Source organism: Pipistrellus kuhlii, unplaced genomic scaffold (genome assembly GCF_014108245.1).
Source record: "Pipistrellus kuhlii isolate mPipKuh1 unplaced genomic scaffold, mPipKuh1.p scaffold_m20_p_2, whole genome shotgun sequence".
NCBI lineage: Eukaryota > Metazoa > Chordata > Mammalia > Chiroptera > Vespertilionidae > Pipistrellus > Pipistrellus kuhlii.
The window spans coordinates 46,120,192-46,145,272 of record NW_023425515.1 but is presented as its reverse complement, the minus strand read 5'-3'; the positions used below and the strand labels follow the sequence as shown (position 1 = coordinate 46,145,272).

General features: G+C 37.9%; 1 protein-coding gene across 4 annotated transcripts in view; it reads left to right on the top strand.

The window, feature by feature from the left end:
- Positions 1 to 811: 811 nt before the first annotated feature.
- PPP1R2 (protein phosphatase 1 regulatory inhibitor subunit 2) overlaps positions 812 to 25,081 on the top strand; it is a 33,920-nt gene continuing 9,650 nt past the window's right edge. Inside the window, exons 1-2 of one of the 4 annotated variants that reach the window (XM_036446015.2) lie at positions 812 to 1,261; positions 17,874 to 17,981. In XM_036446015.2, coding sequence (XP_036301908.1) covers positions 1,137 to 1,261; positions 17,874 to 17,981 — 233 coding nt within the window. In that variant the 5' untranslated portion in view covers positions 812 to 1,136. The remainder of the gene's footprint in view (positions 1,262 to 17,873; positions 17,982 to 25,081) is intronic. The other 3 variants (XM_036446012.2, XM_036446013.2, XM_036446014.2) reach the window with 3 other exon arrangements.

Below are 25,081 nucleotides of genomic sequence, written 5' to 3'. Positions count from 1 at the left end.
AGTTCTATGACCATGCACTGTGGATGGGCAGTGTGACAGAGTGGTCAAGTCATTGCCCCTCTCTGTCCTTCGATTTCTCCCAAGTTTATTTCTAAAAGTAAATTAGACTATTTCAATGCTGATATTCTATGATTTCATAAAAGTCAGTATTCTGTGATTTCACAATAGGACCCCAAGGATCCTTTCAAAGCTGACATGCCACGGTTTTATAACAGTGTTTAACTTTTTTTTTTTTTAATGTATTTTATTGATTTTTTACAGAGAGGAAGGGAGAGGGATAGAAAGTTAGAAACATCAATGAGAGAAACATCAACCAGCTGCCTCCTACACACCTCCTACTTGGGATGTGCCTGCAACCAATGCACATGCCCTTGACCGGAATCGAACCTGAGACCTTTCAGTCCGCAGACCGACGCTCTATCCGCTGAGCCAAACCGGTTTCGGCCTATAACAGTGTTCAACTTTCAGTGTCAGGAAAGAGGTGAGGTTTCTTTCTCTGAAAGTCACCCAGGCTCTTTGAGGAATGATGTCACCTTTGAGCTCCAGCTTCCCCACCTGTAAGACACAGAGATCACAACATGGACTTCCTACGCTGGTGGGGCTGCGGGTGCGTGGAGAGATGTACAGCTCTGCACAGAGGCAGCCGGGGACCTCTCCGGAGGCTCTCTGAAGCGGCTCCTGGGCTCCCGCGCCCGTGGTACCGGCCAGCCCACGGAGAGGCCCCGGAGGGGGCGGGACCAGTAGGTTGGCTTTGTTCTAGCCCCGCCCATCTCCGCCCCGCCCCGCCCCGCCTCCCCTAGATATCGCGAGAGGGCGGGCTCGCCCGGCTTCGGCGTCGGCGTCGCTCCCGCGCTGGAGCCGTAGGCCGGCTTCTCCCCGCCGCCCGCGGTGCAGCATCGGTGGCCGGGGGCGCGCGTAGAACCGCCTGCCCGCGCGTCGCCGGCTGGACGCCGAAACGCGGGGGTCGTTGTGTCGTGGGAACGACGCCGGTGGCCGCCTCCGCGACAGCAGGTGCGGCCGCTTTAGCCCGGGGCGGGCTCGGCGGCAGCCGGGCGCGTCTCGGCTCGCGCCCACCCCTTTCCTTTCGGACCCGACGCCCAGGAGCGACCCTGAGCCTACCGCCGAAGGGGCGGGAAATGGCGGCCTCGACGGCTTCGCACCGGCCCATTAAGGGGATCCTCAAGAACAAGACCTCTACGACGTCCTCTGTGGTCGCCGCCGCCGAGCAGCAGCCCAGCAAGAGTGTCGACGAAGAGCTGAGGTGAGTCCCCCGGGACGGCCGCTGGCCGCCCGGCGGTTACCGACCCGGCCCCGGCCCCGGCCCCGGCCCCGGCCCCGGCCCCGATGGCGGGCGGCGGGCGGCGGGCGGGGCTGCTGGGAGGATGCTGCTCGGGCGCCGCTCGAGTCCCCTCCCGGCCGGCCGGAGAGTGGGGTGAGTCCAAGGAGCTGTGGAGTGTTTATCTTTTTTTTTTTTTTTAAGTACATACGCATATATAATATTTTTTTAAAGCACACATCAATAACCTTTGAACTTTCGGATATTGGGGATATTCAGGAATCACACCCAAGTTTCAAAGCGTCACCTCTTAAGCGTTTACTATTTCTTAATCTCGTACCCGAGGTTTCTAAAATGCTTCAATAATTGAAGTGCTTTCCTGGCGTGGGAGCCCTGGACCTGGGAACTCTAATTTACAAACAAACAAAACAAAACAAAAACAGCCACCACCACCAACAACTTCTTCATCTTTTTTAAATGTCCTTTCTAAATTTTACGTGCACATTATCAAAGGCATGCTCGAAGTCTCCGGTCCTGGTGGGTCATTGCCTCTGCACCTGAGAGGACAGAAAAATTTCCAAGTCTTTTATTTATAGTTAGTGGAAAGTTACTTATTGCTAAATATATTTGCATCCGCTGCGAGAGTTTGAGTGCTTTCTAGTCTTGGTTCTTCTTTCCAGACATACTTAAGCTCAGAAAGTAGCAATTTAAAATAATCCAGTAATAACGCAGCTACTGTTGCATACTTACAGGTAACACGTGTGAAAAGATGTTGACTCATAGCATTGTGTGTAATAATAAATCATTGGAAGCAACCCACCCACAGTCCATTAATAATTGTGATACATTTGTGTAATGGAACAACATACCAGCCTTTTAAAGGGAATGAGATGTTTGTGTACAGAGAGAGACACTCAAGGAGCAGTGCTCAATGAAAAAACAAAAATTGCAACCTGGTTGGGGTGGCTCAGAGGTTGAGCATCTTGGATTCCTAGTCAGGGCACATAATGGGCTCACATCCCCAGTGTGGGGTGTGCAGGTGGCAGTCAATCAATGATTCTCTTATCATTGATATTTCTCTCTTTCCCTCTCCCTCCCTCTCTGAAATCAATAAAAATATATTTTAAAAGAAAAAAAATTGCAATGCAGTATATGTGCTATAAAATATTCCACTGGGTTAGCAGTGCTAGAGAGCTTGATATAAAATACTAAAAAAAATATGAAGATGTTATATTTTGGAAATAAGACTTAAGAAAACTTACTGAAATCTGTAAAGTCATAAAGTTAAAATGAGGATGTTCAGGAAAACTTAAGAGTATTGGAACTAGGGCACACTCCTTTAAAGGACCATTTTGGGTCTATAAAAGGAGTTACTACTTGGTGATGGTAAATTTATGTGGACTTGTGTTAAAGGAAGCATAAGTAGGATCATGACTTTGGGGTTAGAAAGGACCCTAGTTTGTCTAGCAACTCCCCCAGTCACACTCTGGAATGCTTGATTCTTTCATTCTCTAATACAATTTTCCAACCTCTGTTTGGGATAAGCTATTTCAAAAGGGGATGAGGAGTAGTGGTTGATGGTTGTAGGTCATGGGATTTAAAAAGCAGGATCTCACCAGAACATAAGTATTTCAGGAATACCAAGATAGTTAAAAAAAAAAAAAAAAAAAAAAAGTCAAAATAAACTATAGAAGACTCTTATGCAGCAGGAATACATTTCTCACTGGCATTTATGTTTTTAGATATCCTTCAGTGTGAACTTTTTGTTTGGCTACCAAGTGGCTTGTAATTTTCTCCTGTTTTCTTAGCTTCTATTTATTCTCTACTTTGATCTTTCATAAAATCCTATACATAGCCCCACTCTATGTATGGATTGGCCTCATATAATTGGGGTTACCTCCAGATCTTTCTACTTTGAAAGTCACTGTACTAGACTGACTCACCTACATAGGGTTACTTCTTCTGTAGAAGCTGCTTCCTATCTGGGGAGATTTCATTCAAAAGGGGCCTTTTACAAGATGGGTGACTTTGATTGTTCTAGTTAGAGGATTGTAATCTTGTCTTTAAAAGAAGCTGCCTAATTCATTGAGGTTCGTGATGTTTGGCTCCAAGTAATAATCAATGTTACATGACGGTAAAGCAGAGAAACCGATTATATTGGTAATGCAGGTGACCTTTGAACATGGGTTTGAACTACATAGGCCCAGTTTTTATTTTCTTAATAACATTTTCTTTCCGCTAGCTTAAGTTAAGAATACAGTATGTAATACATATAACATACAAGATACTGTTTATGTTATTAGAAAGGCTTCTGGTCACAGTAAGATTGTAGTAGTTAAGTTTTGGGGGAATTGGCACCTCAACCCCAACAATGTTCAAGAGTCAGCTGTACAATATACATTATTATATATTTATGTCACAGCCTATGCAAACAATATTAGTGACTTTATGAGAGCCTCTTTGAGCTGAAACAATAAAGTATAATTGAGCACATTTGAAACAAACTTTTTGTAATGTGTAATTTTAATACAACCAATATTTCCCCTCTTATATAAAAGGACTGAAAATAAATAACTCAATTACAATGCACTTAAAATTCAGAAACTAATAAGTGTAATGTAGTGGTCTAACTTAAATGTTGGAACAGAGTATAAGGCAAACAAATCTCATATTAATATAAAAAAGGCCAGGGATGTAAGTTAATTCTGGTTATTTTCAGTAGTTACGTTCTATAAAGTCACCATAAACACTAAGTTAGTGAATACTGAATCATAGCTCTCAGGTGAAATACAAAGCTAGGTTTCTGCAAGCCTTTGTCACAATTTAATAAACCAATCCTGTATAATAAAGAGCTAATATGCTAATTAGACTGGATGGTAGAACGACTGGTAGGTGGGGGCCAGGGCCGCAAGGCAGCTGGGCTGCGAGGGCTGAGGCACCTGGAGCTTCCAGGGCCTACTCTTGCACCAGTTTTGTGCATTGGGCCTCTAGTCATTATATCACTTTTAAAATTTTTGTTTCTGTTAAAGACACCTTATTTAATATATATTGTTTTATTAACATTGAACACATGGCCAACAGCACTGTCACTCATGCCTGAATGAAGTTTATGTAATACACAATTTCTCCTCTAGGCACATCACAGCCTTCTTGTTTTTGGGAACACTAGATAGCACTTCAACACTACACTTGGGAGCCAGTTTAAACAGCAAAGTCACTAACAAAAAGAGCAAAAAGCAAATAACATGGAACTATATATACTGCCAAAAGGACACTACAGTATGAGAACTGAAACAATGTAAAAGCATCTCCTTGTTTTACCTCAACTGGGACTGCATTGGGCAACTCAAGTTTTTCCCTGTTCTGCACATACCTTTGAGAGACTGAGAAAGTGCCTCTGAATGTTTATTTTGAAATTACAGATGAATTTCAGCAAGTACCCTTATTTGCAAATACAGAATCTTAACCATACTTTTTATTGGTGCCTTTATCGTGTAAAATGCAGTTGTAATTTCCTTTTTCTGCACAAACCACTTCCCTCCCACTACCACCACCATCAGTTGTGAGATGATGTTATTTAATATAACATTTTATTTAACAAAAAGAAACCTTACCAAGGGATTTTTTTAAAAGGCCAGAATTGAGTTTTATTATTCCATTTATCTCTAAATCTTTTAGTTGTGCATCTTTTTAGTAAGAAAAATTTCAAATACACTTCCAAGTGTTTGTTTATAATATATACACATGTACTACTATCATTAGATAATATCTCAAATATACACTTAAAGTAAGGTTCATATAATGCCATAATTTGAATGGTCTTTAGAATTTTTTTAAACAGTTCTTATCAAATTATATTTTAAATTTCTCTGCTGTTATTTTCTTTTCTTTTTTTTTAATATATTTTATTGATTTTTTTACAGAGAGGAAGGGAGAGAGATAGAGAGCTAGAAACGTCACTGAGAGAGAAACATCGACCAGCTGCCTCTTGCACACCCCCTACTGGGGATGTGCCCGCAACACAGGTACATGCCCTTGACCAGAATCGAACCTGGGACCTTTCAGTCCGCAGACTGACACTACCACTGAGCCAAACCAGTTTCGACTGCTGTTATTTTCTTAATATTCTCTTTATACTTTGCATTTGTACTATTATTTTCAGTGACTAATTTCTTCAAGGTACCATTAAACTGGATAGAATCTGCAGACCCACATAATTAGGAATAGGTAAATCTCAGTAGATTGCAACACACTGTTCAAATAGTTAGAACTCTACTGTTACCTCCTATGATTGTGGAATTCCCATTCTTTCAGGATACCTTTAATATACTATATAACTCATTAAGATCTAATGCAACGATTTTCAAGCAGTGTGCCACAAAAAATTTTAAGATAATGCAATATCTAGTCAGGGGCACTGACCTCTTTTCCCTTAGATTGTCAAATTAAAAAATGACAATAGCCAACATAAACAGTATCCATCAGGTGTGAATGAATCAAAATTACCTTTTTTATTTTGTCAGATGGGCAAAAAAAATATATTTTTTGGTGTGCTGCAGAATTTTAGTAATTAGTGTGCCATGAAATGAAGAAGATTGAAAATCACTGATTTAATGTAACAGATCTAGTGAGTATGTGCATTTCATAAAAAACAATAATACATCATTTATTCTAAGCTGTAACATGACTTTATGTATTACCAAGAAAGAAAAAAGTACTGCCAATTTATAAGATGCTATCTATTTTAAGATATATTCTGTTTTCGGAGATATTAAAAAGAGAAGAATGTGCATTTGGAATTGTTGAAAATATATTAATATTACTAACTCTATCCTATGAGAAATGTGTAGGCTAGTAATTGATTAGAGACTAGATTACCTGGGTTTGGATCCTGTCTGCTACTTATTAGTTCTGTGACTGCCAGTAAGTTATTCATTATCTTCATGCCTAGTTTAATTATTAAATGAGGTAATAAATGTAAAGTATTTAACCAGTACCTCAACTTCAAATGTTAATCTTATTTTAGTAAATAAACATAAAAATTAATTTTTCCCACATCTCAGTGGAACACTGTGTTCAATTCAAATTCTATAGTAGTCTTGGGTTAATAATGTAGGCAAATTCTGTTTGAAAGAAATGTGCTTGAATTTCTTTTTTAAAAATATATTTTTATTGATTTCAAAAAGGAAGGGAGAGAAAGGTAGAAACATCTATGTGTTATAAGAGATAATCATTGATCAGCTGCCTCCTGTATGCCCCATTCTGAGGATCAAGCCTGCAACCCAGACATGTGCCCTGACTGGGAATCGAACCTTGAGCTCCTGATTCATAGTTTGACACTCAACCACTGAACAGTACTGGCCAGGCATATAAGCATGCTTTAACTTTCTCTTTTTCTGTCTATAAAGGGAGTAAAGTTTTCCAAAAGTGATTTTTATTTACTAATTGCTTTTATTGTTAAGTCTTACTTTAATAGTTCAGTAATGGTGTCAGGCTTCAAAGACTTGTACTTTGTCACCCTACATACGTTGAATCTTCATTTAAAGAAAGAACCATTTCATGAGATGTGCAATTAAAATTTAACACCTTGGAGCACAGTCCTGCTTCCCACTCCAAGTGTGGCTAAAACTGTCAAAGGAACAAGTCACAAGCAACAAGAAAGTATGAGTAAGTTTTTGAGATGGCATCATATGAGCTATCAAAGTGCAAGTGAGAGTGGTGACTTTTTCTGGACCAGATTTAGACTTTACTCAGCCAGAGTGAGAAAAGAAACTGAAACCATCAGGTGCTTTTACCCTCGCAATAGATCTGCATTGCATGTGGTGGTGCCCCTATTTTTTGTTAAGTGGAGATAAAGACCTAAAGAAGGTCACAGGAACAGTTCCTGATACTGTTGGGATTAAACTCAAGGTCATTCCTTGGGTTTTGTTACTCTACAACTAATATTAACCTGCCAAAATTTTAGAGATGCTAATTTCCATATCCCATGTATTCTAATAATTTCTTCTATTTCACTACTTTCCACCTAAGAAATAGGCCTATCATTGTTTGGAGCCTATTGTTTTATGTCTTTATTTAAATTCCTGTGTTTGCAAGATACTTTTATCATCTTCGGATCTGAATAATCCTAAAGATTTATTAGCATTGTGTTGAAGTAGAGTGAAGCTTTGAATATATAAAACTTTAATTCTGTTTCTAGTGGAACATAAACTAAATGGCAAACACACTGGGGAAAATTTGGGTTACATATAATGTGGTTTATAGCTTATGTAAATACCTTGGGTTGTGTATAATATGAATTAAATCCCTTAAAATTTATAAGAGGATTCCAATAGGTAGGCAAAGGATTTAAATTCATACAAGAAAGTTAAATAAATATTTTTTCATATTACTTATTAGGTAATAAGCAAAGAAACACAAAACAGCTTTTAAATATTGACTTATACGGCTCAGGTGGAAAACACATGCACATCGGATCCTGGCAAAGTTTTAGTAATTATTGGGGACATTACAAATAGTCCTCTCTCTTTAAAAAGCTGTATGGCAACTTTTAAAGTATAAAGCTCTTGATGAAATTTAATCCAGATGTGCCTGTCCTGGCAAATTATCCTAAAAATGTTATGGAATAAAATATGCACAGAAATGTTCATTTCTGTTTTATTTTAAATACAAAACCCTTGGATTTCATCTAAATGTCTAACATTAGGTTAAGAGTTTATTGTTGAATATTAGTGTAGTTATTAAAAAGGTAAAGACTGAAAAACATACTAGATTGCAGGTTGGATCCCCAATTGGGGTGAGTATGAGGCAACTGATCAATGTTTCTCTCTCCCCCCTTCCCTTCTCACCTCTCTCGTTCCTTTCCTTCTTCCTCTCTTATTTTTTTTTTAAATATGTTTTTTATTGATTTTTTTTTTTTTTTTTACAAAGAGGAACGGAGAGGGATAGAGAGTTAGAAACATTAATGATAAGAGAAACATTGATCAGCTGTCTCTTGCGTATCCCCCTACTGGAGATGTGCCTGCAACCAAGGTGCATGCCCTTGACTATAATTGAACCTGGGACCCTTCAGTCCACTAGCCAGTGCTCTTATCATTGAGCCAAACCGGTTAGGGCCCCCCTTCTCTCTTGCTAAAATCAATAAAAACATATCCTCAGGTGAATATAAATAAATAAATATAAATCTCTCTTGCTAAAATCAATAAAAACATATCCTCAGGTGAATATAAATAAATAAATATAAATATATAAATAAATAAATAAATAAATAAATAAATAAATGAAAATACAAGCAGCTTATGATAAAACTAGAGGCCTGGTGTATGGAATTCTAGCATGGGGTGTCCCTCAGCCCAGCCTGCACCCTCTCCAATCTGGGACCCCTTGAGGAATGTCCTACTGCCCTCTCACAATGCAGTACTGCTGACTCCCAACTGCTCGCCTGCCTGCCTTCCTGATTGCCCCTAACCACTTCTGCCTGCCAGCCTGATCACCCCCCAACCACTCCCATGCCAGCCTGATTGGTATCTAACTGCTCCCTTGCCAGCCTGTTTGCCCCCAACTTTCTTCCTCTACCAGCCTGGTCACCCCTAACTGCCCTCCCTTGCAGGCCTTGGTGCCTCCCAACTGCCCTCTTCTGCTGGCCATCTTGTGGTGGCCATCTTGTGGTGGCCATCTTGTGTCTACGTAGGGGGCAGCCATCTTGTGTGTTAGAGTGATGATCAATCTGCATATTACTCTTGTTAGATAAGATAGAGGCCTGGTGCATGGGTGGGGGCCAGCTGGTTTGCCCTGAAGGGTGTCCCAGATCAGGATGGGGGTTCTCTTGGGGTGTGGGACGGTCTGGGCGAGGGGCCTGTCTGTGGTGGTTTGCAGGCCGGCCACGCCCCCTGGAGATCCAAGCGGAAGCCCTGGTATCTTGGATTTATTTACCTTCTACTGTTAAAACTTTGTAGCATGGAGCAGAGCCAAGCCTTCTCCTTGCTCTGTGGCTGCTGCCATTTCTGTTTGTATTTGTTTACCTTCTATAATTGAAACTTTGTAGCCTTGAGTGGAGGCTTAAGCCGGCAAGGACAGGCGGAAAGCTTGGCTTCTTCCATTGCCTGGGAAATCCAAGCCTCCCTCCTGCTATCTGTGGCCACAGCCATCTTCATTGGGGTTTATTTGCATACTCGCTCTGATTGGTTGGTGGGTGTGGCTTGTGGTTGTGGCAGAGTGATGGTCAATTTGCATATTGCTCTTTTATTAGATAAGGTGTGTGTGTATATCATACATATATATATATATATACACACACACACACACACACACACTGATAGATTTTATATCAGTACATATATGTATTTTATAAATGTTGCATCATTTTATATATAGTGAAAGCTTAGGTATTTTTTTTACATATACACAGTTGAAAGTATGCAGAAATCAAAATTGTTAATGGGATAGGGTGCTAGGATTATAATTTTTAAATTTCATCCTTAATTTTAAGAAAACATTTCTGTTTGTGTCCTACAGTTATTTTTCTATAATTGGCTCACATAACAGGCTTGCAAGGTATTTTGGTGTCTCCCTGTCCCCCACAATTAGAGATACTTTTTAAACTCTAAAGGTCCATGCCAAAACTGGTTTGGCTCAGTGGATAGAGTGTCAGCCTGCGGACTGAAAGGTCCCAGGTTCGATTCCGGTCAGGGGCATGTTCCTTGGTTGCAGGCACATCCTAAGGGAGGGGGTGTGCAGGCGGCAGCTAATCGATGTTTCTAACTATCTCTCCCTTCTTTCTTTATAAAAAAAAAAGTCAATAAAATATATTTTAAAAAATACTCTAAAGGTCCATCTTCATTCTTATCTCCTAAGTAATAACAATAAAATGCCATTTTTAATTTAATATTGTTAGCTCATTTAGGAAATAACCTGTTTTACTTTGAGACCAACAAGGTAATTAATGTGTTTGTTTTTTAAATACTTTATACACGTACAGAAAAGTATATTTTCAATCTTAAGAAGTTACAAAACAAACGTCTCTGTAACCACCATCATTAAAAAAAATAAATAAAAATGTTTCCATTACCTCAGAAATGCTCCTGCCCTTTCCAATCAGTCTGTTTTCTCCTCTTGCTATCATAACCATTATCCTGGTTTTTATGGTAATCAATTATATATTCCTACATACTTTAGTTTTGCCTGCTTTTGAACTTTACATAGAAATGTGCTAGTTTTCTTTTACAGTATCCTTAATTGGAAATCATTATGGGACTATTTACATAGGTTTAATGCAACTTTTAGCTGTGCTTTTCTGCTTCTAAACTCTTTCAGAGGCATTGTCTTATCAGAGAGGAACATTTAGTTATTGGATCATGGGTCTCCCTTCTTTCGTTGCTTTCGAATTGCTTTCTTCACAAAATTAATCCTCTTTTCTTAAAACGTGAATCCTTTTCTTTCATTATCCTTCTAATCAGAAGCTTCTTTATAATTTCTATCTAAAATCTTTAGAGCCCTAGCTGGTTTGGCTCAGTGGATAGAGCGTCAGCAGGTGGACTGAAGGGTCCTGGGTTCGATTCTGGTCAAGGGCACATGCCCTTGCGGGCTCAATCTCCAGTATGGGGCATGCAGGAGGGAGCCAATTAATGATTCTCTCTCATCATTGATGTTTCTATCTTTCTCTCTCCCTTCCTCTCTGAAATCAATAAAAATATATTTAAAAAAAGTCTTTAGAGAAATGTATCTCTTTCCACTGAAAGCTTTCTTTTGTAGAATATTACCATGAGCAAACCTAATCATTTGCTGTTTAAATTTATAGAAATCTGTAGTTAATGGGATTGCTTTCCAAAATAAAATGCTTGAAACTGTAGATTTAGTTAAGTAGAAAGCTGATTGCTTTTTAGAAACCTCATTCAGTGGCAGATCTTAAATATTGAGCCTTGGAGGGCAAAGGTAGCAGACATTCTGTACAAAAACAACTTAATTGTGTTTTCAGAATGCTTTATCTCAAACATTCTTGATGGTGCTAAGTGAGATCTGGTTTCAGGATTTTTAACCCAAAGCTTTAGATTTTAAGATCATTAAAGCTTCTTATTTTTGTATAAGGAGCTTTTGTAATTTTATAAGGTGCTTTTATAATTTGGTTTCATGGGCATATTTCAGTTGATTCAATAATTCTGTTTTGCAGCCGGCACCGGTTTGGCTCAGTGGATAGAGCATCGGCCTGCGGACTGAAGGGTCCCAGGTTCGATTCCGGTCAAGGGCATGTACCTTGGTTGCGGGCACATCCCCGGTGGAGGGTGTACAAGAGGCAGCTGGTCGATGATTCTCTCTCATCGATGTTTCTAACTCTATCCCTCTCTCTTCCTCTCTGTGAAAAATCAATAAAATATATTTTAAAAAAATAATAATAATTCTGTTTTGCAGTTAAATTTTTTGGTGTGTGTGTTTACCCCCTCAAACCCCCCCCCTCCCCCGTCACAGGACCAACTATTACTGTTAAGACGGTCTGAAAACGTCAATATAAAGCAAGATGTATTTACTCAGTTTAGTTCATTCAAGTTTTTTTTTTTAATACTGACAACATTTAAATTTGATGAGTTGAAAATTCAGTTCTATGCTGAGTGAATAAAAGCTCTTTAAAGAAGAAATTTTATTTCTGTGCTTAGAATTAATGCACCAAAAGAATATAAAGTCAGAAATGTAATTTTTAAGGTGATTCAGAGCATAGTGAAGTGAGTATAATGTTAAAATTTACGTATGTAATTTTCCAAGAGCATTTCAGGATTAGGGTATTAGTAGATTTGGGAAAATTAAAATTGTCTACATCTAAACTTGAACTGTGTGGACCAAATGCAGAAAGTATGATTTGAATCTGTGTAAAATCTACATTGATTCTTTTTAAAGTAGTAGTATTTTCAAATTATATAACCAAGTGATAAACTGTATGTGACAAAATGTCAGCAGTGAATGAGTATATACTGTATTTTCCGGCGTATAAGACAACTTTTAAACGAAAAAAAGTCAACCGAAAATCGGGGGCAAAAGACCAAAATTGCACAAAAATTACCTGCACATCTTAACGGCAAAGTAAGTCTTTTCTTTGAAGTGGGGGGTAGTCTTATACAGTGAATATAGGCCTAAACCTATGTTTTAAATGTAAAATTAGGGGGTCGTCTTATACGCCGGAAAATACGGGTAAGGATTTGTAATTAAGGCATTAATTATTGAACATCTTTTTAAAAATATATATTTTATTGACTTTAAATTTTTGCACAGCAAAGGAAACTCAACAAAATGAAAAGACAGTCTACTGAATAGAAGATATTCGCCAGTGTTACATCTGATGGGTTAATATCCAAAATTTACAAATATATAACTCACCCTAGCCCATTTGGCTTAGTTGGCCCATGGACTGAAGGGTCCTTGGTTTGATTCCGGTTAACTTACCTCAGTTGCAGTCTTAATCCCAGCCCTGGTTGGGGCACGTGCAGGAGGCTACCAATTGCTGTGTCTCTCTCACATCAATGTCTCTGTCTCTCCCCATTCCTTCCTATCTAAAAATCAATGGAAAAATGCCCTCAGGTGAAAACAACAACAAAAAACTCATAGAACTCAATACAAAAAACAACCAATCCAATTAAAATATGGACAGAGGCCCTGAATAGACATTTCTCCAAAGAGGACATACAGATGGTCAATAGACATATAAAAAGATGCTAAGCATCATTAATCATCAGAGAAATGCAAATATAAACCACAGTGACATACCCCCACTTTACACCTGTCATAATGGCTATCATCAGTAAATCAGCAAGCAAGTGCTGGCAAGGATGTGGTGAAAAGGGACCCCTTGATCACTTTTAGTGGGAATGCAGATTGGTACATCCACTATGAAAACCAGTATGGAAGATCCTAAAAAATAAAAATTGGAACTTCCTTGAGACTCGGCAATTGCATTTCTGGGAATATATCCAAAGAATCATAAATACTAATTCGAGAGAATAAATGCATTCCTATGTTTATTGCAGTGTTATTTACAATAGCTAAGATATGGAAGCATCCCAAGCACTCATCAATAGACAAGTGGATAAACAAGATTGGTACATATATATCATAATGGAATATTACTTGACCATAAAAAGAATGAAACCTTACCATTTAAGAACAGCATATTTGGACCTAGAGGGTATTATGCATAGTGAATTAACTCCATTAGAGAAAGACAAATAGCATATGCTTTCACTTACATGTGGAGTCTAAAGAGCAAAATAAACAAATAAAATAGAAACACTCAGATACAGAGAGCACACTAATGGTTGCCAGCGGGTAAGGTGGTTAGGGGACTGGCTGAAAAAGTTGAAAGGATTAAGAAATACAAATTGGGCCCTACCCAGTCTAGCTCAGTGGATAGAGCATCGGCCTGTGGACTGAAGGGTCCTGGGTTTGATTCTGGTCAAGGGCACATGCCTGGGTTGTGGGCTCAATCCCCAGTAGGAGATTGAGCAGGAGGCAGCTAATCAATGATGCTTAACATTGATACTTCTATCTCTCCCTCTCCCTTTCTGAAACCAATAAAAAAAATATATATTTTTAAAAGTTTTAAAGAAATACAAATTGGTAGTTATGAAATAGCATGGAAATGTCAAGTACAGCATAAGTGATATAGTCAGTAATATTGTAATTCCTCTGTATGGTGCCAGGAGGGTACTAGAAATATTGGGGAAATGCTTTGTAAAGACTAACCATTATGCTGTTTACTTGACACTAATACAAAATAATTTTGAATGTAAACAGCACAACTGAAAAATAAAATCTTAAAATAAGAATATTAAATGAATTCCAGAAATAATTCATAAATTTTATTTTATTTTCACTTCTTTTTTATCTTTATTGTTGAGAGTATTACATATGTCCCCTTCCGTTTTCCCCCATTGCTCCCCTCTACAAAGTTCCCACCCCATCACAGGCTTTTACCACACTATTGTCTGTGTCCATGGGTAATGCATATATGCACATAGTAAGTTCTTTGGTTAATCTCTTCCTGCCATCCCACCACCACTACCACCACCACCCTTCCCTCTGAGATTCATCAGTCTGTTCCATGTTTCCATGCTCCTAGTTCAATTTATGCTATTCATTAGATTCCACATATGAGTGAGATCATGTGATATTTGTCTTTCTCTGACTGGCTTATTTCATTAGCATAATAATTTCCAGGTCCCTCCATGCTGTCTGAAAGAGTTAGAGGTCCTTCTTTTTTACAGCTGCATGGTATTCCATTGTGTAAATGTACCACAGCTTTTTTATCCATTCATCTGCTGATGGGCACTTGGGCAGTTTCCAGATCTTAGCTACTGTAAATTGTGCTGCTATGGACATAGGGGTGCATACATTCTTTCTGATTGGTGTTTCAGGCTTCTTAGAATATATTCCTAGAAGTTTGATCACAGGATCAAATAGCAGTTCCATTTTTTAATTTTTTTGAGGAAACTCCACACTGTTTTTCATAGTGACTGCACCAGTCTGCATTCCCTCCAACAGTGTATGAGGGTTCCTTTTTCTCCACAGTATCACCAGCACTTGTTGTTTGTTGATTTATTGATGGTAGTCATTCTGTCAGGTGTGAGGTGATACCTCATTGTCATTTTAATTGCATTTTTCTGATGATTAGGACATTGAAACCAACATCATAGTCAAGGAGCAAAGACTAAAAGTGTTTCCCTTAAGAACCAGGTACAAGACAGGGATGTCTGTTTTCACCACTCTTATTCAACATAGTACTGTTAAGTTCTAGCTACAGCAGTCAGCCAAGAAGAAAAGATAAAAGGCATTAAAATTGTCAAGGAGAAAGTAAAACTGTCATTATTCATAGATGACATGATATTACACATGGAAAATCCTACAGAATCCACAAAAAAACTACTAGACTTCATAAGCATATTCGGCAAAGTAGCAGGATACAAAATTAATATCCAGAAATCAATGGCATTTTTATATACCAATAATGGTCTCTCTGAAAGAGAAACTAAAAATAATAATAATAATTCCTTTTATTATTGCAAATAAATAAGCAAACATAGGAATTAATTTAACCAGGAAGGTAAAAGACCTGTACTTAAAAAACTACTGGACTTTGAAAAAAGAGATAGAGGAAGCTACAAATAAGTGGAAGAATATACCATGTTCATGGATTGAAATGAGGTAACATCATTAAAATGTCCATACTACCCAAAGCAATCTAAATCTGCAGATTCAGTGCAATCTCTATTAAAATACCAATTACATATTTCACAGATCTAGAACAAATACTCTAAAAATGTATATGGAACAAAAAACCCTGAACAGCCGCAGATATCTTGAGAAAGGAGAACAAAGTTGGAAGTATCAAAAGACAATATCAGGTTATACTACAAAACCATGTTTTATTGTTAATCAAAACAGCCTGGCACTGATACAAGAATAGGCATATAGATCAATGGAACAGAACTGAGAACCCAGAAATCGACCCAAGCCAATTGTCAATAATATTTGACAAATGAGGCAAGAGCATATAAGAGAGTAAAGAGTTTCTTCAATAAATAGTGCTGGGGAAATTGGACAGGTGTGTGCAAAAAAAGTGAAACTAGACCACTAACATATCATACACAAGAATAAACTAAAAATGGATAAAAGACTTAAATGTAAGACGTGAAACCATATAAATCTTAGAAGAAAATATAGGCAGCAAAACCTCAGACATCTCCTGTAGCAGAATTTTTACCAATAACTCTCCTAGGGCAAGAGAAACAAAGGAAAAAAATAAATAAATGAGACTACATTAAACTGAAAAGCTTCTGCACAGCTAAAGAAACCAGCAAAATGAAAAGGGAAACCCACAGTTGGGAGAACATATTTGCCAGTGAAACATCTGATGGGTTAATTTCCACATTATATAAAGTGCTCATACAACTTAACAAAAGGAAGACAGTCTAATTTAAAGCTGGGCAGAGGACCTGAATAGACACTTGCCCAAAGAGGACGTACAAATAAATGGCCAAGAGACTTGAAAAAATGCTCAATAATTCATTGTGCACCTCTCTAAGCATGATGAAACCTCAGTGTGAATCATCCCTTTGTCCAGCGTATTCACATTGTGTACTAGTACACTTCCTACCTCCAGTCACTTAATAGCCATTTGGTTATCAGATCAACTGTTCAGGTATCACAGTGTTTTTGTTGAAGCACAGTAGCCTAATGCTATATTACAATGCCTATGTTCGTTCACCTCAGTTCATCTCATTACATAGGCATTGTCATCTCACATCATCACAAGAAAGGTGATGAGTACAATATATTGAGACCACATTCACATAACTTTTATCACAGTATATCATTATAATTGTGCTATTCTATTGTTACTCTCTTACTGTGCCGAGTTTACTAGTATAAATTAAACTTTATTATAAGTATGTATATACAGGGAAAAACATAGTATATATAAGGTTCAGAATTATCTGTAATTTCAGATATTCTAATGTGTCCTCAAGAGATAAAGGGGGACTGCTGTATTCCATTTCTGAGCAAAGCCTTATTTTTCTAGATTTAAAAATTGAACTATAATCTTAATTTTTTTGCAAACTAAATCTTTATTTAGTGGTATATGAATTTAATGAAGTTTTCCCTATCATTTAATGTTCTGATTTTTTGTTGAATAATAGAGATTGTTTATTAAAGTTGGTGACAATGAAACAAAGACTGGGGAAATGAGCCTAGATAGGCTGCTTTGGTTCACTAAGAATTCAGAGAATAAGGGGCCTTGAGAATAGATTCAGGGAATGTGAACTGCAGCTGCCCATTGCTATCCTGGTTGCAAGCCTCATGGGGTCCCTTAGAGCTTAGGAGATGCATTCCTGTGGGGGAAAAAGGAGGGGCAGCATGGGGGTGTGCTCCTGAGAGGGAGAGCAAGCCTGATTCTTTTTATTAGTATGGATATATGAAAATATTGGGCCCCAAAAAATTCCTGTTTGCTTTTTTTTAATCACACTGTTTCTAATATATAGTAACAAAAATCCTAAAGTATTGAGAGATCAAACAAAGTATAAATTTCAATTTTTACTATTTTAATTCTGTAGATCAGGTGAAGACTACATATGTCACACAGTGTTTTGAATGCCTGGTTAAGATTCTGAATAATATGTTTTTAATATGTGGACACTGAGTATTTTATAAAATATTTACCAAGATTTTATTTTAATGACATGGTTTTTATCCTAAGTCAGTTTCTATTCCAATAAAGTAGCTGTAAAAATAGAAGTTAGCAGTCAACTAGAAACTGATGTTTGTGAATTTTCACCCAGTCGGTATGGCTCAGTGGTTGAGTGTCCACCCAGGAACCAAAAGGTCGCCTGGTTAAGGCACATGCCCCAATTGTGGGCTTGTTCCCCAGTATAGGGGTACATGCAGGAGGCAGCCTACTGATATTGTTCTCTCTCGTCGATGTTTCTATCTCTTTATCCCTCTCCCTTTCTCTAAAAGTCAATACAAACATATTTTTAGATGTTTGTGAATTTTAGATGTGCACATTTTTTTATCTTTTATTGTTTTGAGGAAAATATCTTTCTTTTTCTTTTAATTTTAGTAAAAAATCCCAGAAGTGGGATGAAATGAACATCCTGGCGACATATCATCCAGCAGACAAAGACTATGGTTTGATGAAAATAGATGAACCAAGCACTCCATACCACCGGTAATGTTTTGTAGACATCATTCCTTTTTTTTACTTGTTTACATTTTGCATTTGATATGAACTTCTGGATAACAGCTGATTTGAATTTGTTTTTATATGTGTTACTGGAGCACTAATTAATAATCCAACTGCAAATTTTGTATAATAATGTAACTAATACTTAACTTTAAAATGGGCTTGTTTGCTTCCAAAATAGAAATCAGTGACTTACTCAAGTCTCTCTTTGAAAATAACTTCACAGATATTAACTATTTTTTAACCCATTCAAAGACAAGTGGTCATTACTACTGTTTGATGTCTTTCTTTTTTACTTAAATAATATTGTAGTTTAGATCAGCGTTTTTCAACCGCTGTACCACGGCACACTAGTGTTGCCTGGTGTGCCGTAGGTGCAGACAAGACAAGAATTTTATAATTTTTCACTATTTTGTTTACTTAATATTTCATAATAAAGTAATTATAAAATACTTTCTTTGTGTTTATTTGATTCCTATTCAAGAGAATTACTTCATATATAGTCAATATAGGCACAGAGTTAAATTTTTTAACATTTTCTAATGGTGGTGTGCCTCGTGATTTTTTTCATGAAACAAGTGTGCCTTTGCCCAAAAAAGGTTGAAAAACACTGGTTTAGATAAGTGCATTGTTATTGTTGCCAATTTTGAGTCTTCCAAAATTTTTAAAATAATAGTGTGTGGCAGTGATTAGTATAAAAACAAAAATAATGTGCCAATAAGTATTTTGAGAGGATTGCGTTCTAAATAAGTGGAAATACCTAACGCAGAGTATGCCTTAACTTGTATCGAAAAAATAAAGATTTTCAGAACTGAAATATTTTGTCATTGAAGTGTAAGTTTAAGTTTATAAATCCGGAAGTTATTGTTAAAATAAAGTTAAGAAATTCTGTTTTGAATCAATGGATAAAATCTTTGGAAGAAGCGAAGTTGAGATAACTTGATAACAAAAACCGTAAAAAGAATAAACATGATTTTGGCAAGGGTAGAAAGAAATAAGGAAATGGGAAGTACAGATACTGAAACACTAATACTAATGAACTTGAGGGAAGAAATAAACATATTCTTTTTTTTAAAATATATTTTATTGATTTTTTTACAGAGAAGAAGAGAGAGGGATAGAGTTAGAAACATCTATGAGAGAGAATAATCAATCAGCTGCCTCTTGCACACCCCCTACTGGGGATGTGCCCACAACCAAGGTACATGCCCTTGACCGGAATCGAACCCGGAACCTTTCATGCCGCAGGCCAAAGCTCTATCCACTGAGCCAAACCGGTTTCGGCTAGACATATTCTTTATAAAAAAGTTTATATTGTTTTTAAAGTCTAAACCGTTTGTTGTACCAGAAGCCAAAGTCGGGGCTTTCTTTCTTTTCAATAAAAGTAGTAGACTATTTTGTAACTACCAATTTGTACATCTTAATCCCTTCACTTCTTTCACAGGTATATAAAAGTACAGTGTAGGGAATATATTCAATATGTATGGTGCTAGGGGGTACTGGAAATTTCAGGGGAACACTTTGTAAAGTATGATTCTCTAACCACTATATTGTATACCTAAAGACTTTAGATCTGTTATTCAAAAAAATAGCTGTACTCATTATTTTTAGGCTTTATATTTAAAATATAATAAATCAGAGTATTAGATGAACCGTGTCCAGCATAGCTAGTGGTTAACCTGAGGAGGGGCGATGAAGGATTGAAGAAGACAGACAAGAGAATATAGTTGGGACCAGGTAGATCACTGTGCCTGGATGAGGAAACAATGATACAGCCTGTAAGCCAAAGCTTTATTTAAATTATAGTCAGATCACACAAAGCAAAACAAGGGCAAGATGTTTACAGTGTTCTTGCGAATTTCAAATCTGCTTCTTTCCTGGTGTTACCATTCTCTGAACTCTATCAAGCTTTATTTAGGTAGCACTTGCTGTGCCCCCCAGCCCACTTCCCTTAGCTACCTAGGATTTCAGGGTCAGACTATAAGGTCAAGTTTACAGCCATAGCCTTTTGGCTATAGTTGTGCTGGAAGGCTTTGCCCTCCACGCTGGGACTTGTATGTGGCTTTGCCACAAGTTCGTCCAAGGCTTGATTCTGTCTGAACGCTGCAGCCACTCTCCACAGTTAGATACACTTTTTTCTCTCTCTCTCTCTCGACCTTCCTCATATTCTTCCTCTGAGAGTCTCAAAAGTTATTTGGATACCAACAATAAGCAAGGCTTAACAAGACTGCACACACAGCCCACAAAGGGCTACACCAAGACTGTCCACAGCAGGTAACTGGGAAGGCTGTGCTACTGGGCTCTACCAGAACACCTAGCACACAAAGCTATTCCATCAAATCAGGGAAACAACTAAAATGCAGACAAGAAGAAGGACACAAAGGAAGGAGATGGAGGAAAAGAAAAGATTGGACATTGAGTTCAAAACTACAGTTATAAGGTTATTCAACAATATCCTAAAAAAGGCCGATAAAATAAATGAGACCTATGAGGATATGAAAAGGGAGCAACTAGAAATAATAAGGGATCAACAAGAAATGAAGAAAACATTGTCTGAAATAAAAAATATTATACAAAGTCCTAAAAACAGACTGGAAGATCGTAAGAATCAAGACAAAGATTTAGAACACAAAGAGCCAGAGGACACTCCTCTGCAGAAGGGAGAAGATAAAAGAATCCAGAAAGTTGAAGATAGTGTAAGAAACCTCTGGGACAATTTCAAGCGAACCAACATCAGAATTATGGGGATTCCAGAAGAGAGAGAGCAAGATACCGAAAGAGTACTAGAAGAAATAGTGACAGAAAATTTCCCCCACCTGGGGAAAGAAATAGACTTACAAGTCTAGGAAGCCCGCAGAACTCCAAACAAAAGGAATCCAAGGAGGACCACACCAAGACATATCATAATTAAAATTCCAAGAGCAAAAGACAAAGAGAGAATATTAAAAGCAGCAAGAGAAAAGCAGGTAGTGACTATAAAGGAGCACCCATAAGATTGTCAGCTGATTTCTCAACAGAAACCATGCAGGCCAGACGGGAATGGCAAGAAATATTCAAGGTGATGAATAACAAGAACCTACAGCCAAAAATAATCTACCCAGCAAAGCTATCACTCAGAATCAAAGGACAGATAAAGAGCTTCACAAATAAAAAAAAAGCTAAAAGAGTTCATCACCACCAAACCAAAATTATATGAATTGCTGAAGGAGGTTATTTAGGAAGAGGAAGAAGATAAAGATAAAAATTATGATCAACAAATACGTAGTATCAACAAGTGAATCTAAAAACCAAGGGAATTTAAAAATCTGATGAACAATATTAACTGGTGAATATAATAGAATCAGAGGTATGGAAGGGGAGTGGACTGACGATTCTCAGGGAAAAGGGGAGTGGGGGTGCGGGAAGAGACTGAACAAAAACTGTGCACCTATGGATGAGGACAATGGGGGATGGGGAAAGGACAGAGGGTGGGGTGGGAACCTGGTGAAGGGGAGCAATTGAGAGGGGGAAGAGGATCACATTTGTAATAATCTGAACAATAAAGATTTATTTAAAAAAAAAAAAAGTTATTTGGTCCCTAAATGATTGAGGCCGTGTGTGTGTACAGATGTATGTGCTTACGTTCTCTTGATGCTCAGTTTTACTAGCTCTTTTTTTCTTGAAGAGGTTTTTATTTGTTTGTTGGTTTTTAAGATGGAGGAAAAGAAAAGACTTTTTATAGCCATGGCCATTGTTGCTCAGTGATGAGTGTTGGCCCACACATCAAAAGATTACGGGTTCGATCCCTGGCCCCATTTGAGCACATGCAGGAGGCAACCAGTACATGTGTCTCACATCAGTATTTCTTTCTCCCCCACTCCCCATATACTTTCTCTGAAAAGCAATGGAAAAATATCCTCAGGTGAGGAATAAAAAAAAAAAAGTAGGCTTATAGTGTTTGTATGGAAAATAAGACAATAAATATTTTGTTATTTTTACCTAAACTTATGACTGCATAAATCCCTTTGTCTCATCTTCAGGTTATGTAACAGTATATATTCTTTTTTTCTTTTTTTTCTTAATAAACCTTTATTTTTATTGTTCAGATTATTATAATTGTTTCTCCTTTTTCTCCCCTATAGCATCCCTCCACCTGGTCCCCACCCCACCCTTTGCCCTTACCTTCTCTCCCCTTCCTCCCCCATCCATAAGTGTATGATTTTTGTCCAGTCTCTTCCCATACCCCCCACACAGACACCCCTTTCCCCCTGAGAATTATCAATCCCCTCCTATTCTATGCCCCTGATTCTATTATATTCACCAGTTTATTCTGTTCCTCAGGTTTTTAATTCACTTGACTTTTAGATTCACTCGTTGATAGATATGTATTTGTTGCTCATAATTTTTGTCTTTACTTTTTTCTTCTTTTCCTCTTTTTAAAGAACACCTTTTAGCATTTCATATTAGGTCTAGTAATAATTAATGTCTTTTTCAATACTTTTTTTTTTTTTAATCGAATTTATTTAAACAATACAACAAAATTAAATCAACAATATAGTTGCCGTTGTTTTCTACTACTTGTGCCCAACGCTCAGGAAGCATTTTAATCCCTCTGTTTTAAAATTCTTGTGATTTTGATGCAAAAAATTCGGTCAATGCATTTTTGAGGCATTCTTCATTATTAAATTTTTTTCCAAGAAGAAAGTTTTGCAAAGAACGAAACAAATGGTAATCGGAAGGGGCAATATCAGGAGAATATGCAGGTTGAGGGAGAACTTCCCATTCCAACTGGCGCAGTTTTTCAGCAGTGATTCTTGCAGTATGCGGTCGTGCGTTATCGTGGTAAAGAATTACGCCCTTCCGATTACCATATTTTTCGGACCATAAGACGCTCCGGACCATAAGACGCACCAGTTTTTAGAGAAGGGAAATGAAGAAAAAAAGATTCTGAAACAAATAGTGTCCTAAAATATTTTATGTGCATTAAAACCCAACATCACAGTCATAAACACATGTAATCAACCCTGTAAAGTAAACAGCAGCATTTAGAACCATTTTAGAGCCGGGCAAGCACACAGAGACCACACAGAGCCGGGCAAGTAAAAAAACTTTTTTTTTTTTAAAGTATATGTGTAGGCTATATTTGGACCATAAGACGCAGGGACTTTTTCCCCCCACTTCTGGGGGAAAAAAGTGCGTCTTTATGGTCCGAAAAATACGGTAATCAGCGTGGGTTCTTTTTCTCTTAAAGCTTGGGCTAACCTTTCCAATTGGGCACTATACACTGCACTTGTAATGGTTTGGGTAGATGGTAAAAGTTCATAATGAAGAATTTCTTTAAAATTCCACCAAACACACAACATCACTTTTTTCGCATGCAAGTCGGGTTTTGGCGTGGGCTGCGGAGCCTCATTTTTGTCCAACCATTGAGGCCGCCTTTTCAAATCAACATACAGCACCCATTTTTCATCTCCAGTAACAATTTGCTCTAAAAACGGCAAACGGTTTTGACGAGAGAGGAGCGAACTGCAAATTGTGACTCTTTGATTACGGTTGTTGTTGGTCAACTCATGAGGAACCCATTTTCCAAACTTTTGGACTTTGCCAAGAGCACTCAATTGATTGGAAATTGTTTTTTGTGAACAATTTAAAGTTGTCGCAAGCTCTTGTTGGTAATTTGAGGATTTTGCACCAAAAGAGCTTGAAGAGCTTCTTGATCAAAATTGGACACATGGCCTCGACCACTCTTGTCATCTAACGAAAAATTTCCCTCGCGAAATTTCTCAAACCAACGCTGGCATTTTCTGGCGCTAACTGCATCTTGACCAAGAGCACTACAGATGTTTTTTGCAGCCTCACTTGCTTTTCTTCCTAATTGGAACTCGTAAAGCATGCAGTGCCGAATATGCTCTTCATCCGCCATCTTCTTAGCCCTAGTTTTGCAACAAAAACCAAACCAAACACAAACTTTTTCAAGCAAAACTTGTTAATTGCACTTCACACGTTCTGTAGATACCACGTGTTTGAAGGTTATGTCAATACAAGTCAATGCCAAGCAAGATTTTAAACGAATGTTAAAAAACGATATTAATTATTACTAGACCCGATATAATACTAGTTTGGTGGTGACGTACTCCTTTAACTTTTTCTGATCTGTGAAGCTTTTTATCTGCCCTTCAATTCTGAATGATAACTTTGCTGGGTAGAGTAATCTTGGTTATAGGTTCTTGCTATTTATCACTTTGAATATTTCTTGCCACTCCCATTTGGCCTGCATGGTTTCTGTTGAGAAATCAGCTGATAGTCATATGGGTGCTCCCTTGTAGGTAACTTGTTTTTCTCTTGCTGCTTGTAAGATTCTCTGTTTGTCTTTTGCTCTTGGCATTTTAATTATGATGTGTCTTGGTGTGGTCCTCTTTGGATTCCTTTTGTTTGGGGTTCTGTGCGCTTCTTGGACTTGTAAGTATTTCTTTCACCAGGTGGGGGAAGTTTTCTGTCATTATTTCTTCAATTAGGTTTTCAGTGTCTTGCTCTCTCTCTTCTTCTGGCACTCCCATAATTCTGATGTTCGCATGCTTGAAGTTGTCCCAGAGGCTTCTTACGCTATCTTCCAACTTTCTGGATTCTCTTCTCTTCTTGCTTCTGCAGAGGAGTGACTCTTTCCTCTTTGTATTCTAGCTCTTTGACTTGTTTCTTGTGTTCTTCTAGTCTGCTGTTGGGTCTCTGTATAATATTTTTTATTTCAGTCAATGTATGTTTAATTTCTAGTTAGTCCTTTTTATATCCTCGAGGGTCTCGTTAAGTTTATCGGCCTTTTCTAGGAAATTCTTGAAAAACCTTATAATCGTGGTTTAGAACTCTATATCCAGTCTTTTGTTCTCCATTTCTTTTGTTTGAGATCTGTTTCCTTTTCTCGGCATTTTCACTGTTTCCCTGAGTTGGTAGGGTCGCTTTGTGGGTCTGGGTGTTCTATATGGTTCAATGGGTCAGCCTCTAGTTGCCTGATGTGGACACTCTTGGTGCACCCCTTTGTGGACTGTGTGTACAGCCTTGTTGTAGTTAAGTCTTGATTGTTGTTGGTGTCACTGAGAGGAGTTGACATCCAG